Below are 16690 nucleotides of genomic sequence, written 5' to 3'. Positions count from 1 at the left end.
TAGACTAATCTATGCTGGTCTACTTCTATATCTCGTTTGTAGCTCTACTGTTCGCCAGATTCCTTGCTGTTGCATCGGTAACGTTCGTCTACCAGTTTGAGGAATTTGCCGCTACGTGGAACGTTGCTAAATTTCGATTTTAGTGCATCTTTACCAACAATTGCATGCGCATTATCATCGAAAGATATCCAATGGTCACCTCACAATACAAAAGAATTGCATACAGCGTCCCCAGATGGCAGAACAAATCCAATTGTAGTCCAGAAATATCAATATTTCCAAGATAACTGGACAAGTGTAACCTCCCTTCTGTACATTACAAATGAACAACAAATTAATTGATAAACCATTAAACGAAATTCCCTTAATTCGTTTTGAAATATTTTACGAACTTTAGCAGCTCAATGATAAATAATTTGACGATTAAAGGATTGTTCATGTCAATGCACCGGAAGTGACTGAAATTTAGAGGGAAAACGATATCTGTTCCGCGAAAGTTAACAATAATGTTAATTTGCTTACAGTATTTGTATTTAGTTCGACGGAATATGTACATGAAATTATAGCGATACATAGCCTGAACGATAAACGGTTTATCAGTGTACGATAGTGAGCAAAATCGCGTGGAACGTGCCGTTGACTTGGCATGAATCCGCAAAGAATGGTATCGCCATTTTGAAGCGTTCAAACACCCGTGGCGGCATTATGTTCCGACGTGTCATCAGTAAATATGTTTCCCAGATCGAAATAAAAGAATGTAAATGCATGGATCGGCTCGAAAAATTTGTTTAAATATTTTAGTAAACTCCGCGAAATAAACTTACATGGAATTTTAAGGAGAAATTCGTCTTGTAACGAACCTGCCAGATTGGCTACAGCTAGCGCCAAAAGTATTTACGTCAGCGAGGCCGAGTGGTTCGGCTGGACACGTTAGATGATAAAATCATGAAAGGCGCTTCCTGAGAAACATTTTTCTCGTGAGAAACTAACACGATTTTGTGAATACAGTAACCGTCTAGGACGTACGGTTAAAAAGTTATGAATTTTCAAAACATCATTTCTCGCAGGTATCCTTCTGAACGTGTTGGACGTTACTGTACCACCGAAGTGAGGAAGAAACCGAGTGGCCGCTTCGACAGTTGCAGCCTATTAAAATATCGCACTGATTGGATACAATTATATATGAATGTATCAATTTTTAGATATGATAACAGCATGTTTGCTACTCGTACACTCCGAGTACATTTTGCCAGCTATGAAATCATGAGCCGTTCTATTCCATGACGTATGCGATCCCGGGTCCCGTAAACAGAACGGTGCAATTGTGATAGGCAAAGATAATGAAGTTGATGATGTAGATGATACAGAAAAAAACTAGAGCAGAAAAAAAGACCTTGCTCGCCAATAACAATGGGATTCGATGATCGCGTAACATCGATGCAAACCCGGGTTCGTCATCTGAAATTTAATAAACCAATACTTTTTTTTGGCATATCTGTAAAATGTATACTGATTGTCATATGATGAGACTATATGCCCGACGCTGCGAATCCCGGAGTGGTCGCTTTGTACAGTCAGCCGCGATAAAATCGTCAGAAGGATCCCGATTAATTCTCGTTCGATCCGTTAAATCGCAATATTACGCATGGGGCGTCATGAGAAACTTGTAGGGAAAAAAAAACTGACCCGATTTAGTGTATATTATATCCCGGTTAAACGTCGTGCAACGACGTTATGGATTATTGAAAATGAATTTTCTGGAAGAAACGAGACTAGGTAAATGAGCCGACTGTACCGTAGACGCCACCGGCAGCCACGAGCGGTCGCTTGCGGTACACTCGTAACCAAAACGATCCGTCGAACGTGTTGGCGGAACGTCGTAATACGATCGTTCGATCGCAAAATTACGGGTGGGGCGTCATGAGAAACTTGTAGCTTGGAAAAAACTAACACGATTTGGTGTATATAGTATTCGTTTTTATAGGACCGTTTACGAGTTATCCGTTTTCGACTATTCTGGTACGCGCGGCGTATCGACTTGGTTTCATCAGTGACTGTACCAACGGACGCTACACAGGAGTCCGCAGCCGGCGTAGGTTCAGTTAGCAGCAGTACGCACAGCAAGAAGTATCGCCATGGCTGACATCTCGAACGACGAACTTCGCAAGGAGATCACCGGTAAGTCGGAATATCCTTCGATTTACTTGTCTACGGTGTTCGATTATTGGAAAACCGGGCTTCTAATTAAATGTGCCGCGATTTATCCGTCGATTCGTGACTAGGAATACGTAGGAAATTAGGCTCTTTGCTCTTGCGATACCTAGACTTTAGCGCGCACGTATGCGACGAAGTGGCGTGCCCCACGCCGGCCATTACAACCGTGATACAATACTCGTATATCCACGTACGAGCAGCGTTATCGGGCCGATGTATCGCAAAACGGCTCCGTGTAACCCGTCCTCGGATTTTTGAGAAAATTTTTCCACGCCTACGAAATTTCACGGTTTTCCCTCGGTTTTCTTGGTACCGAACAATTTTACTACGTCTCTTCGACCATAGTGTACGTTGCATGACGCGGCTGGCCTGTAGTGGCGCGCGCCAGAAGCCATCGCATGCTTCGTATCTCTGATTCATTTTCACTTCTGTTCGAACGCATTTGCGACGCCGATGTACGGAGACAGTACCGTAGCTCCATTTTCCACGATATTTCCGCGGATACGATTCTTAGTTTTTCCGTTTCCCTAGGACGAATATAGCTCCGTTTCGACGGTTTTACGCGTACATTACACTCGCGACCACGGCGAACGTTGTTCCCTCAGAATGTTCATTGGCACGAGGATTTTCCCGCCGTTATGCACGTTCATCGTCGACGCGATTTTATCATCGAACGTTCCACCTAGTCTCTACCGTTCATTTTGTTGTCTCCTGTGCGGTTTCTTCGCAGTATTTAAATGAATTGCTACGATCCAGGTCGAGTCTTTGCCTATACCGCGCCGCGGAGTTTCTCCAATTTTTCGACTTTCGACTAGCCGATGCGACCGAATCGATCGGTCAATGTAAAGCAGGCAATTTCCCGAGCTAAATCGACGCGAAGCATTGTCTCCGGAAAGCTTACTTTCAGAAATCCGATTCCGTACGATATTCCGGATAATCGGTAACCGGCGCCGAACGACGGCAGCCATTTGTGCTCAGTATTTACTAGCCGCTCGACGCGGGAAACCATATTACCCTAGATTTTTCCCCCGTACAGCTGCACCACAATTTCCTGTTTTTTAAAAATTGTTTTTTGGCTGTAATCATTCGTCTGCGCTTTGATGATCGTTAATTAAGTCGCTAGGAATGTATATCTGGAATGAACCTAGAATGTTTTTAGATACATAGTGTAAGACTGTACGTAAGCACAATGTTCAAAAAGAATGTTCGTATTCAGAAAATTTTGTTATGTAATAATGTGTCAAGCTGACATGACTTTATTTACATGCGACATCAATTTTCTGTTTGCAGCTATCCTCAAGGATGCCGACCTCACAACAATGTCTGCCAAAAAAGTCAGGCTACAGATCGAAGGGAAATTGGACATAGATCTCACAGAAAGGTAATGGTCTCTTCGAGCAATTATATATTTTTCTAGGAAATTGTGGACATTAAGTGGATGCAGCAGGCACTCTTAGAATCTCAATGATTCAAGAGTGAGTTCTACTGTGTCCTAGAGAAAACGAAGGATCTCTGTGTGGTAATGCTTCCAATCGCTACCACCTCGTTCCTCTTTCGACATTTCAAACTTTGTTCATAAAAAGTATTTTCCCAATATTGTTCCAATTGACTTTTATTGGAACATGAGTAGAAATAATTTTTGATCGAAACTCCAATAGAAATTAGCACCTCGAATATCTTATAAATTAAGTGAGTAAAAGAACAATTTTGTAAATGAAAATAAAAATTGTTCTTTTACTCTCGTGGTCCGAAAGATGTTCAAGGTGCCAATTTGCGGAGCTGAAAATACTTTTTACGGGCACAGCTTACTATGAAAAATATAATAGAGTTCAATTTACTCTGAAATACTTACACCCAATTTTAATTAAAATACTCCGAATGCAGGAAGAAGGAAGTAGACAGTCTAGTCATGGAGTGCTTACAAGAGAAACATGATGGAGCGAAGAAGAAGAGGAAGACTGCCAGCGAAGAGTCTGAGGATGGAGAGGAAGAGGAGGAAGGTTCCGAGGAAGAAGAGGAGGAAGAGGAAAAAAAGCCAGCCAAGAGAAGTCCCGCGAAAAAGCCATTGAGCAAGCGCAAGAAGGGATCATCAGATGACGAAGAGAGTGCCAGCGATGACGACGCGAGCGATGAGGAATACAGTCCAAAGAAACCAAAAGCTACGCCCAAGAAGGGTGTGTATGCCAAGATATTGTGAAGAAGCATAATGCTATCTATACATTTTTGTACTATGTTCTCACGATTGATTGTCTGTTACTATGCAGGTAAGCCTGGAAAGAAGGGAAAGAAGAAGGGAAGCGACAGCGACAGTGATGAGGATTGGGGCAAGAACAAAAAAGCCCAAGGTGGTGGTGGTGGTGGAAAGAAAGGTGGTGGCGGTACAGGTAAGGGTGGATACACTCGTGCCATTACACTGTCCCCAGAACTTGCCGCTGTTGTTGGCGCAGAGCAGATGGCACGACACGAGGTCGTCAAGAAGATTTGGAGCATCATCAAGGAAAGAGATCTTTATGTAAGTATCAGTGGAACGAGCCGTTCCATGTTAAATCACACGGAAATCATCATATTCTTGTTATATTGTCTTATTAAAGACCACAACATATCCAAATTTCAAAGTTTTAAAAATATTTCACGTGTAAAATTTTCCGCGACTTGAAAAAATGACTAGATAGATAATTATTGGAGCTGTGTTTGCAGGATCCCAAGAACAAGCAGTTCGCAATCTGCGACGACGAGCTGTTGACGGTAATCGGCGTAAAACGTTTCAGAACTTTCGGTATGATGAAATACCTCAAAAATCACTTTGTAGATTAAATCATCCCTGAGCCACAATCTCCGACAGGTTATAAAACATTGTATAACATATTCCAAGATGCGAATCGCGTCTCTCCATCTTTCTCACACGAAACATACATAAAGTACATATACATACGAACACACAGAACATATTTGCGACTTAAGACTTTAGCCATGTTTACACCGTTTTCCGATGCACTCTGTTTGTCCATGGTTAGTCGCTTCCTCTCACGATACGTTAGCAAACGTAGCATCTTAAGTTATGGGCATTATTTAAAACAAAAAACGAAGAAAAGTAAGAAAAATGAAATTAACGGCGCCGTGTAACACCGTTGGAGGTGACCGAGAACAATCTAATGCAAAATGATGACCCACGGAGTTTCGAGGATTTGGGTGGAATTCGGTTAGAAACGCCGGATGAGAGAGCAGATGGGGGGAAGAGACGGTACCATGGACGGTCGGATGATTTTCGAATTGTGAGGGAAACATCGAAGTGTGGCCGATAGTCAGTAAGCTGGTTTTAAGTCTATATTCAGGATTAAATATTTTATCGTTTGTTTGACGGTTCTCGTGAACCGCCCATTCCCGCCAAGGGTGAAAATACGGTGTGTGCCGATCCGTGGCAGCGAAGTCGAAGCAGTAATTATGCTCCGAATGATTTTAAGGACGGTCGTTTATCAATTTTTATCGCTTGACATTTCGTTTGTGAACGATCGGCGAGCCTACATGCTATTCCGATAAGCGAATATTTTTCCGAAGACTCTTCTATTGTTGCATTTGTGTTTCTCCTCTTCAGAGAAAAAGCTATCCGTTCCCTCGTGTACTGCTGCCGCCAATGAATCACACGATATTTTCATTCGTTTCGTTTTTAAACATTGATTATACATTTCGACAAAAGGATATGTAAACAGAGAGTAAAGAAAGAAAAAAGAAACGGGCGTGTGATTCTGTTGACCAACGAGAGAGAAAGAGAGAGGGGAATGAAATTAGAATGAGAAAAAACGTGCGGTAAAAATAAAGAGAAAACAACACGATGTGAAAAGAGAAATCAATATTCTGTACCTCTTCTGTATAATAGCTACATTATACACTGAAATTATTACTAAGCGAAATTTAATTGTATTATCGTGTAATTACTAATTATTGTCGTAATATAGGTTTCTTGGTGTAAAAAATTGACCTAACTCTTAAGATGTAATGGTAAAAAGCGATGTATTCAGTGGAAGGTACGATAATGTATGCATATTAAAAAACTGAAGATGAAACGTCACACAGTTTGCGCAGCCATTGCGCAGAAACGTTGAAGTGTAGAAAATAAGATAGGCTCATATGGCGCGAGGTACGGAATTGATCCTGGCCGCAGATAAGGAAAAGACACACACCCTGACGCCTCGACGTGTAACTCGAACAAAAAGGGAAGGAAACACCGTGAAAAATTCGTGCGTTGTTTTTGGGAATCGAAATTGACGAGTGCTGGCCTAACTTGACTCTTGAGAAAGCCAAAAAAAAAGTATAAGTCGAGAGGTAAAATCATTGTGAAAACGCTCGACGAATAGATCGAGGGAAAAACTACTACGCGGAGTATGGGTGATAAGTATAACACGCGTATTACACACGGAATGATAAATTCTAATGGCAATTTTCTTTTTTTAAGGAAAAAATGTGCGGTTTGTGCCCTGATATTCCGTGAATGTATTTGAGATCGTCATTAAAAGATATTGCTTTCATTTTTTTTAATATCGTCCTCTGTACATTTATTCCTCGGCGAGATCATCATCCTAAAACGATAGTATTTAAGGAAAATAGATATCGGAGGGTTCAGAGGTGTTCGAGATCGTCTTCGAGGAAAGAGAGAATGTGCTGATTGTCGTCCCGTCTGCCACGTAGCCCGAAGATGTATGTCAGGAGCTTCTTCGTGTTCATGTAGTTGTCTCTTCTCGTCTGCACCTCTTTGTCTCGGGCTGGTGCAGCTTGCACGTACACGCCATATCGGAAGTTCGACTTATCTGTTTGCGTGCTACGTGTGACGCATTGGCTTATGCTCGCCTGGAAGAAAGCAGAGAGATTAGCTATCGTTATTATCCGATGAAGAAAAATCGTCGCTCACCAGACACAACGCTTTCCTCCTCAGCTCCCACACGTTCGACGAATAATCTTTGTCAATGCAATACGGCAGGATGTGCAGGTCCGTTTGAACTGACTGCGATTGCTGCTGCTTCAGCTTGTCCCCTTCACCCGACAGCCTAATCGATTATACTTTTACGATTGGTACATACTCAATAGTTCTTTAAAAACATTGCACAATTTTGCTAGAGCGACAGATTTGATAAGCATGCAGTGAATGACTGTTATGGACTTTGTCAGGTGAAGCATCAGCGTTTAGATTTTATAAAATACATAGATCCTTCCAAAAGCTAGACTTTACGGAGACCTTTACTCACAGCTTCTCTGCTTTTAGAGCCTGAACATCCTCAAGCACCTGGAACAGGTAGATGTACTCGGGATGCCGTCGAACAAAATCGAGAGCGTGGTAGATGCACCTGCGAACGATGAGATTCACCTTAGATTATTTTAATCTACGATTTGATCTACGAGAGAGCTACCAGTCCGGATCTTCCCCGAAGTTTTCAGCGGCCTTCTTCGAGCTGAACACATAGTATTTTCCTTTCCACTTGGCCACTCCATTGTTTGGATTTCCCGGGATCAGTGCTCCTTCCACGAAAACTAACGTCCACGCGCAGAATCCTAGGAACTGAGACACCGAGCGAATTAATTAACCTAGGGGTACACAACTGGTTCAACCCCTTTACTCCCACCACTATCTCTCGCTTTCTTTCTCTCTTCAAACATTGATTTCGCTGTGTCGTATGTTGATCTCACCTCCAGATTTATATTCTCGAAGTCCTTGGTGGTGTCGGGGTAGTAAAGGGTGCACTCGCCGCACTCGGCTGCGAACAGAGATCACCGATGCAGCACGTGCCGGCTTCTAATAGTCACGCGAGCTTATCAGCGGTCTAACGCTGTGCATTTCATTACTTATCAATTCGCCCATTGACTGCTCTAATCTCTCAGCATCCGTTAGAACCGTTGCCTTTGCCAGCATCTCGTCCAGTAACGTGTCGTTGATTACATTCACTGTCTGCAACGCACATTCAATGTTAATATCATCGTGTTAAGCATTCAAGTTGAAGTAGAAGGAGTTTTCCAGAATTTAATTATTATGGTGAATGTCCCAATTTCCATAATGTACAATGGTTGAATTCACTGTAGTCACCAAGAAAATGTCTAGTTACCTTGGTGTTTAGGCTCTGCAATTCCCACAGGAAGCTGTTGGCGCTACTCAGGAGGATCACTTCGTCCTGAAAACCCATCCATATGTCCGCCAGGTCGATGAATTGCGGCTGAATGGGTGAAGACACGATTTCAAGTACCTTCTGTAAAGATAACTCTGAAAAAGAGTATAAAGCGCGAGCTTACGTATACTTGAGCCGTGGGGATGGCGGTCCTGTACCTTACGGTGTCGTGGATCTTGAAGAGTCGACCCTGAAGACGCTCCAGGAGCATTTGCAGCTCCTTGTCACAGCGTTCCACGTCGCTCAACACTTTTCTGCTCAAAGATAAATTTTTTTCAACGGTTATTCAACTGCAATTTAGTTGTTCGACACCACACAGTTTGTAAAATGTAAATTGATTTATAATATACAGAAGATTTCAGAGACAAATTGAGGGAAGTGTGGACATAAGGGTTGAAACTGGCAAAGTTCAGGCCTACCTGACGTAGATCTCCTGCTGCCTACAACCTGCCAAAACTTGAATCAGCCAGTGAACATTTTCCTGATTGAAAACGCCAAATGGCAACACCTCCCAGTAGCAAATTGATCTTTCTAAAGCCGCTGTGATCCTGTAGATCTTCGTCATCAGACGCTCCAGAACATCAAAGACAGAATCGTGGCTCTTCTTCGTAGCCTCTTGCAGTATACCAGGCACTGAAAACGCGTATTTCATGTCACCGATGAGTCACCGTAGATCGCGAAACATACTCACGATCGTCGATGCCCTCGCCCCCGCGCTGGCAGTCCCTGTTGAATAGCCTAATCCCCGCGACTATGCACATCAGCTCCATCAATTGTTCCTCCTTCTCTCGTTTCGACATCTTCACGTAAGCCTCCAGCTCGGAAGGCTGGAATACGCTCTGCAGGGCCACTGAAACTTCCCTAAACGCAGCGAAAACGATCAATGAAACTGCGATTCCAGGTTAAAGATTCATTTAGAAATGATTCTTGGTTTGTGATTTTTACCGTAGTACTGATGGAACTGTAGGATTCCCCAGGCCGCTGAGGACAGTGATCACGACTAGCATCTTCTGGTACAGTCTTTCAGAGTGTTGTTTGTGTGATAGTTTCTCAGTTTCGCAGATTTCAGCAACCATAGGGCCCGTTTTTTGGTGGAGACGGAGCCTGTGCCGCTTCACGGTTTCGTCTGCGAAAGGACAGAGAAACTTTGAAAGCTTATCTTTGGATTTCAATGTTTATTATGCTGCGGTAGATAATCAGTACGGTTTCTTTTTGAGGATGGACGGTTAAGGGTTGATTTCTTACCCCTGTCGCGGTAATGTTTCGCGAAGTATAGTTGGCTTTTTAGGATCGTCAAGCTGGGACATTTTTCGTCGGATATCTTGCTCGCTACTGCTTGGATGAGTTTCTCGTTGTTCTCATCGTTGGTTGTGAAGTCGTATTCGGGGTTTAATAGGAACAGAGTGAGCTGCGAATTAGACTGTGATCATTAGGGTATCAATGATTGGCTGCGTTAAATCGTGATGGAAAGTACCAAAAACGAAGTTAAATCCTTGCTCGCGTGCACTCCCATAGATTTGCACTCGGTCATTATACTTCTGATCACTTGTTTTCGCGTATTATCCATCGTGCACGCTTAAACGTTATTATTCGGACGAGTTTCAACGAGAGAAGTGCGTTTCGTCCTTGCTGTTTGATCGATACGTGGGAAGCTTCCTGGCCATCCACGCAATTATGTAAAACAGAGAGACGTTTCATTGCTGTGCCTGATCAAAGAACCTTCTCGCCAATTAATTCCTACGTGAATCTCATTGAAACCTCGATCGCGACGAACAGTAGACAGAATAATTCAAGAGTCTTATTTATACATTTTCCGTGTACACATTAAAAGAGCACAGATTAAAATAATCATTATTTTTCAACGATTCGTTCCTGTACGTATATATTCTTCCTATACGTATTGTGACCCGATTTTGTACTTTATATTAACCTAACTTGTCAACCTGAGATTCTCCGGTGGTCTTTCACCAATCGATGTCCGGATATTTATCCTGCTAATGAGCAAACATTTGCGCACGCTTTTTCCAGCGAGCGTGAATCATTTTTTCAAAAGCAAACAAATTGCGCACTTGCTGCAAAGAACTCGAATAACGATCCACGTCAAACGTTCGAAAGTTTGTGGAACTCGTATCGAACGGAGTCGATAGATAAAAGAAAATCGAAATTCTATCCTTCGATCCTCAATACACAGTACTTTTTTAATTATTCAACATTACTAACATCATTACTTTGGTAATTCGCATAAAATGATGTCTCATCAAAGGATCGTTGGAAACGGCGAATCTCTGTGCATATCGAGGCTAAGCAGCATCATCAATCCACCTATAAAAGAAACATCTTCGAATCAAAGCGCAAAGGTTTCGTTTCTGCCCCTAATTACGACTTCCTTCTTCGCAAATCAACGTGGGCGTAGTGCCGCGCGAATTCCGGTTCAAACGGCGCAGGTTTTCGCGCGGCGGGCGTTCGGGAAGGTTCGTGTACCGTCGCAAGTCTCGACGGCTCGATACGTCGCGGTAGTGGGGATGGGGGTTCGGTCGCCGAGGGTCGCGTCAGTCTGCACCGGCAAAGGAATCGGGTTGGATGATCAGTATAGTGTGGTGCGCTTCACGAAAGGGTTTAGCGAGGACCCGGGACGCGAGACAGAAAGAAAAGTTTGTGATGACGTTCGCGTGAGGCTCGTGTACACCGTTGTGAATCGCCGTCCGAGAAACATGCCGACTGGTAACCGGTGCTCGGGTCCGCGATGCACCTTCGGTGGTGTAACGGTGCAGTGGAAATTGGTGCTGGTTCTGTTGATGGTCGTTGTCCTGTCTGACGTCTATGCCGATGTCCAAGGTGAGTCTTCCACATACCTATCTCTCTTGACCAAACAAATCACACGAGAACTCGTCGGTTTTTGAGACGATCGTGAACCTTGATGTTTGTTTGTTTGCGTCGTTGGTCACGCTCGCTCTTTCTCTCCCTCTCTTTCTCTGTTTTTGCGACTGTTTCTCTCTTTCGATTGTTTGGTCGCCGCGAGCACGTTTCGCCAGACATTTTTATCGGATTCACCCGCGCAAATGATTAAACGTTTTCATTGTCAATGAGGATTAGTCAGGCTCTACGCTACTCGATCAGGCACATATGTAGTAAGCGTAACCGTGAGAGTACGTCCGTGCAGTTATGCGTAACCAAAGTCACGCTCCGCCGTGATACACATGCAGATTCTGTGGCGCGTTGTTTTTGTTCGGTTTCGAACAGGCCAGTCGGAGATCTATGTTATTGTGGTGGAGAGGTGTTTTCGTTCGGAGAAGCTCCGGTCGATGCTCGTTTAAATGAGATTGATAGGGGATGCTGCACGCGAGCGTGTGCACGTATCGCTGATCGAGCGTGACAGCCTCTCCATTAGCCGAACAATGCGAACCCGCCCGTTAACCTGTTAGCTGACTTTTCTCCACCGAAAGATTCGCAGCAAGATTAAATAGTCTACAGGGGGTGTACGTACTTGGTTTTGAATTAGTCGATACATTCGATCGGTCGACCGATTAAATTAATCACTATCGATTTACACAAGTTAATCAATATTTGCTGATTAAATGCGTCGATCACGATTAACCAGAATTTCGTTCGGTGTCTCGGGAATATCGTCTCGGAGCATTAAGTAAATAAAGGCGGGAATTTTTAAGTTGGTCGTGACTATGAGTAACGCGTAATGACTTCACGGAAGTGTCTCGCTTTTAGTCTAGCATGAATGAAAAAGGGAGAGCGGTGACTCAGAGGCTTGGCGCACGTGCTCGCAATGTAACATTAACAGAGTTCAACGATAACAAAACCCGTCGTCGTCGCTTTCTTGTCACATTTTCGATGGGGCTCCGGAGCAACTTTCTTCGACGTTTAAACTGCGCGCGCAAACTTATCCGATCGCCGAAGTCAAGTGATTCTACGGAAGTTCGAAGCAGCGATTTCTTTATTTGCAATTGTCTGGGAATTTGGATAGTCTTTTGTTTGTTGGTAACGATGTCGGCCGTGATTCCCCCGGTCATTGATTGGATAAACTAATTGTGTACATTTTCTTGAGATTGTAACGTCAATCTTGAATGGTAATTTCAAAGGAGATGATTAGATTAGATCGTTTATACCGATTCATTGGTTTATGATTGAAATTATAACTTGTGATTGAATAACTTAGCTGTGAATCATAGGCTTTGAAAAAGTGGTGAGCAATCATTGATGGTTATTGTATGAAGGTTTACAACCGTTTCAATAGTATTCAACTTTTTTTACCTTCGAACGAGGAATCACACACTCGACTATTCATTGTTTCATTATACAGATATTTTATCAGTGAAAAAATTCAGCAGAGGCAGCAGAGGGGGCAGATAACTAATCTATATGTATAAAGTTACTCGAATTAATATTCGGACGCTTTAAAAAAGACGATAACTTTTTTAATATTGTACTATACGATTTGAACTATTTTGGGAAGCTGGAGCAATTAGTTTACTACAGGATGTGAATTTTTTTTTCACAAATAGAAATTGATCGGAATTGTAGAAAAAATACTAAAAGTTGCATTTTACAACTTTTTTATGTTGGCCTATATTGAAAATTTAAAAAGTACGTTTTGTAGGTCTGCGTCAATTATATGCACTGTGAAAGTTTCATCGAAATCGGTTGATGCAGGAAAAAACGACAGGCATTGAAAGATGTAAGAATTCTTAGATATATGTAGGTCGAAAATCGTGAAAATCTGCCATTTTTACCATCTTTGAACGTTTGTAGCTCATTGCAACATCGACCGATTTTGACGAAATTTTCAGAATATGTTTAATTCACACAGGTTTACACAACGTATTTTTTAAATATTCAATATAGGCCCACATAAAAAAGTTGTACAATGCAACTTTTAGTATTTTTTCTACATTTCCGACGATTGCAATTTTTGAAAAAATTTCTTTTCACATCCTGTAGTAGGGATGCCGATTATTTTCAAAAAGATCGATTTTTTCAAATCGATTATAATCGAAGCTTCAAGAATCGATCCACTAAAAAATCGTTTCCAAAATAATCGATTTTTTAAAGGAATGTCTAAAAATGATAAAAAAAATGCAGATCAAAATTTTGTTGGACTCTTTTATTAAAGAAATAAAGTAATAATAATTATTAGACTGCGGATCTTTATGCATTTATAGCAAAATTGAGTATATGAAAATCGAAGAAGTTGAAAAATTTATTACGTACTCGTTTCGCGCATGTCATTGCGCGTCAGCCAATGGTCGCGTGATCGGCCGAGTACGAGTAGGGAATTAGCCAGTGAACGAGTTCCGTTAGAATCATTATGCGCAGTAGAATTGTCGCGTTTTAGGAACATTTATATAGTTACTTTTGATACTAGTTGGATCTCTTTATACAGTCTCCACAGTAAACACTCCACGGTCTCCACGTACAGTCGTACAATTTGCCATAAAAATCGATTATTTTTACAATTTTAGAATCGATTATTTGTAAAAATATTGAAGAATCGATTCTAAAAATAGATTTATTTTAGGAAAATAATCGATTAAAAATCAACATCCGTATCCTGTAATAAACTAATTGCTCTGCCTTCCGAAAAATGTTCAAACCGTATAGTACAATATTAAAAAAGTCATCTTTTTCAGAGCGTCCGAATATTAATTCGGATAACTGTAAATAAAAATGTAAATGTGTTTGTTCATAATCTTAAATCTGCGAAAGTTCTTCACCGATTGCTTTAAAATTTGGCACAACGTTGCATTAGAATACGCGCCTGTTTTTATATGTATGCAACATACATACCTATACATACAAGACTGAGCCCACAGCAACGCGTGGCCGGGTACAGCTATTATACATATAGAGATACTGGCTGCAAAATACGTCACAGCTGAACCCAAGCGGAGTTCACCTCTAAATAAAATAAAGGACGAACGATTATTGGGGACGGGAGAGAAGAAGGGAGAAGCAAAATAAGTAATTAAAGAATATGCAGGATATTGTATAGATGAGAATCGATGCGCAGTTCTAATAGCGAAATGTCATTGCAGTAGAATCCGCAATTCTATAAAAATAGAAGAGAAACTGGGACAGGGAAGGGGTGACAGAAAAATAATTAAAGTCAGCTGTTTATAACAATTGCGATGTTAATTCAATCGGAGAGCCCTGAAACTGCAAGGGGAGCAATGATCGAGGGGCTGGTTGTAGTCTGTGGTTTTCCGGCGAACACGACGGTCCCGTTTTTCTGCAAACGGGGTTCGTCGCACCCTCGTCATCGTCGCGGTACGGCGTCGCGACAATTTTTTCTTTGGCCGACGGTGATCTCGACGCGGCGTCGTCGGCGACGGCAGCTCGTTTTAACGGGCAGACAATGAAGAAGAATGTAAAGTGGCGGGGGCCGAGGTTCCATTGCCTTTCTAGCAGCCGCATTGTTGTCCCGTCACCAGACGGAGCTCTCCGTTAGGGGGGCCGTTTAAATCGAAAGTCGAGAACGAGAACTCGATCGGTGCGATGATCGAGACACGATATCCCGTTCGATTCGATCGAGGAGCCTTGGCTGCGTTGGAAACGAAAAATCGCACGGAGAATCGTCCGCGAAAGAAACCCGGTACGTTAACGAGCACCGGAGATAAAGAAACGCTCGCTCTCTCCGGTTCGTCGATTTATCGATTCGCGACGCGAGTCGCAATTACGACAAATTAATTGGAGAACCACCGTCGCGATCGACCGACCCGCGCAAACAAACCCGCCGCATTTGCATCCCGGCTATGCGATTCCTGTGATTTATATGTTGCGATCTAACCCTCGATCAAATTCGGCCCCGAGCGAAAATTAATCCAAGTTCCACCCAAACCTTTGTCTAAATATGTGCATTATTCATTCCTCTTGAACTGGTATCAATTTGCACCCCTCTATCATCGATATTTATTCGATGATTCGAAACATTCGTGCTCCATCGTCAGAGAGCAGCTTCAACAGCTTCCTTCAAGATAAAGTATGCAGTTGTTAGGAAAAAGGAATTCTGTCAGCTTGTAAATCGTTGGGAGACGATTACAGAAAATCGTAGTGATTATATAATTGATTGATAGAACCATTATTTGAACAATTTACTTACTGGCGATGTTTTAATGGTCTCTAAAGTCGAAGATCAATAGATGATTCAATGAATTAGAGTTACCAACGATTTCATTCGTAATTGAAGCAATTGTTATACAGCTTCTTGTATTCATTCAACAGGTTACTAGTATGCTACATACAATCGTTACGAGTCCTCTTGTTCTTCTATAAAATTACAAACGACTGGGGAGTTGGGGACTAGACATTAATCGTTGAACTGTGGATGTTTATGCAGAATAGAAATTGCATTAATTTCAAGCTACTGGACTTAAACAGATATTCACTTCCTAATAGATTGGGAGGAAGTTGAAAGTAATACAACAGCATTTTTCATATTCTTTAATCATTTGTACAATTTTGATCCACTCACGAGTCTATCTAGAAGTAAGAGTCACCGCCTGAAATCCTCGGAAAGACGCTGGAAACACTCACGATAGCGTAATCAATAATTGATGAGCTCGGTGTCATCAGGAGATTTGTCACCGGTTTTCAAATTCTTCGTGTCTTCACGTCGTATTCGCTCGTTACGTCAGATCGACGCGACGGACGAGGCGCAAAATCTAGAGAGACCGGTTCATCCCAAAACCACGTGAAAACCCAGTCCCGCGAGAAGGGGTTATCCACCAATCGCGATTTTGATTCCCAACGATCGTTGGCTCCACCATCCGCGAATTCGAGACCCCGTTCGGGTTTCGAGGTAGACCAGTTATGTACAACCAAAGTTGAGCAAAGTCTGATTACACGTTGTTAATTAATTCGATCGAGGTATCCCATTCTCGGGCGGTCGGATCGGCGTTCTACGATTGTAATCGAGGTAATTACGACGCGTTTACGATTACGGGAAACGATCGGTAATCGAATTAAATCCGCGGCGATCCTTGCTCTCTCGTACATTTTCCAGTGAAGCGTTTCGTTTCCGATCGGGGCTATAATTTCAGTTGGGCTTTGATAGATTTTCATCAAAATTTTACCAAAATTACCGTAAATATAATATATCGAGATATGACACATTTGCGAAGGTGCGTTCCAAAGGTGAAAATCGTACCTGCAATCGGTGGAACGGAAGTCGCGACGTCATCGGGTCGCCAATAGCACGGGCTCGAAACGATCGTCAGCTCGTTAAGCGGTGAGTAAGCGGAGCCGTCGTCGTTGTGGCAGAAAGGAAGCATTTAATCGCGTTTACGCAATGGAGAAAGAGCCTTCGGTTTTCGAACATT

At 42.4% G+C, this 16690-nt stretch overlaps 3 protein-coding genes across 3 annotated transcripts in view; 2 read left to right on the top strand and 1 right to left on the bottom strand.

Moving 5' to 3' along the window:
- The first annotated feature begins 2020 nt into the window (after positions 1–2020).
- Non2 (upstream activation factor subunit spp27 homolog Non2) lies at positions 2021–6747 on the top strand. Its single transcript, XM_076439072.1, has 5 exons — positions 2021–2178; positions 3505–3595; positions 4099–4388; positions 4479–4726; positions 4912–6747. Exons 1-5 carry the CDS (start codon positions 2136–2138, stop codon positions 5026–5028), a joined length of 789 nt encoding a protein of 262 aa, XP_076295187.1. The 5' UTR covers positions 2021–2135; the 3' UTR covers positions 5029–6747.
- LOC143216199 (cilia- and flagella-associated protein 206) lies at positions 5025–10277 on the bottom strand. Its single transcript, XM_076439046.1, has 13 exons — positions 9838–10277; positions 9609–9771; positions 9309–9489; positions 9055–9224; positions 8783–8996; positions 8488–8617; positions 8304–8411; positions 8047–8149; positions 7891–7958; positions 7614–7762; positions 7452–7550; positions 7118–7253; positions 5025–7056 (listed from the first exon to the last, which is right to left on the bottom strand). Exons 1-13 carry the CDS (start codon positions 9928–9930, stop codon positions 6829–6831), a joined length of 1842 nt encoding a protein of 613 aa, XP_076295161.1. The 5' UTR covers positions 9931–10277; the 3' UTR covers positions 5025–6828.
- Positions 10278–10594: 317 nt separating this feature from the next.
- Meltrin (disintegrin and metalloproteinase domain-containing protein meltrin) overlaps positions 10595–16690 on the top strand; it is a 56727-nt gene continuing 50631 nt past the window's right edge. The window contains exon 1 of the mRNA XM_076439029.1: positions 10595–11198. Coding sequence (XP_076295144.1) covers positions 10610–11198 — 589 coding nt within the window. The 5' untranslated portion in view covers positions 10595–10609. The remainder of the gene's footprint in view (positions 11199–16690) is intronic.

This window comes from Lasioglossum baleicum, chromosome 15 (assembly GCF_051020765.1).
Source record: "Lasioglossum baleicum chromosome 15, iyLasBale1, whole genome shotgun sequence".
Lineage (NCBI taxonomy): Eukaryota > Metazoa > Arthropoda > Insecta > Hymenoptera > Halictidae > Lasioglossum > Lasioglossum baleicum.
This window is presented reverse-complemented; position numbering and strand designations above follow the sequence as displayed.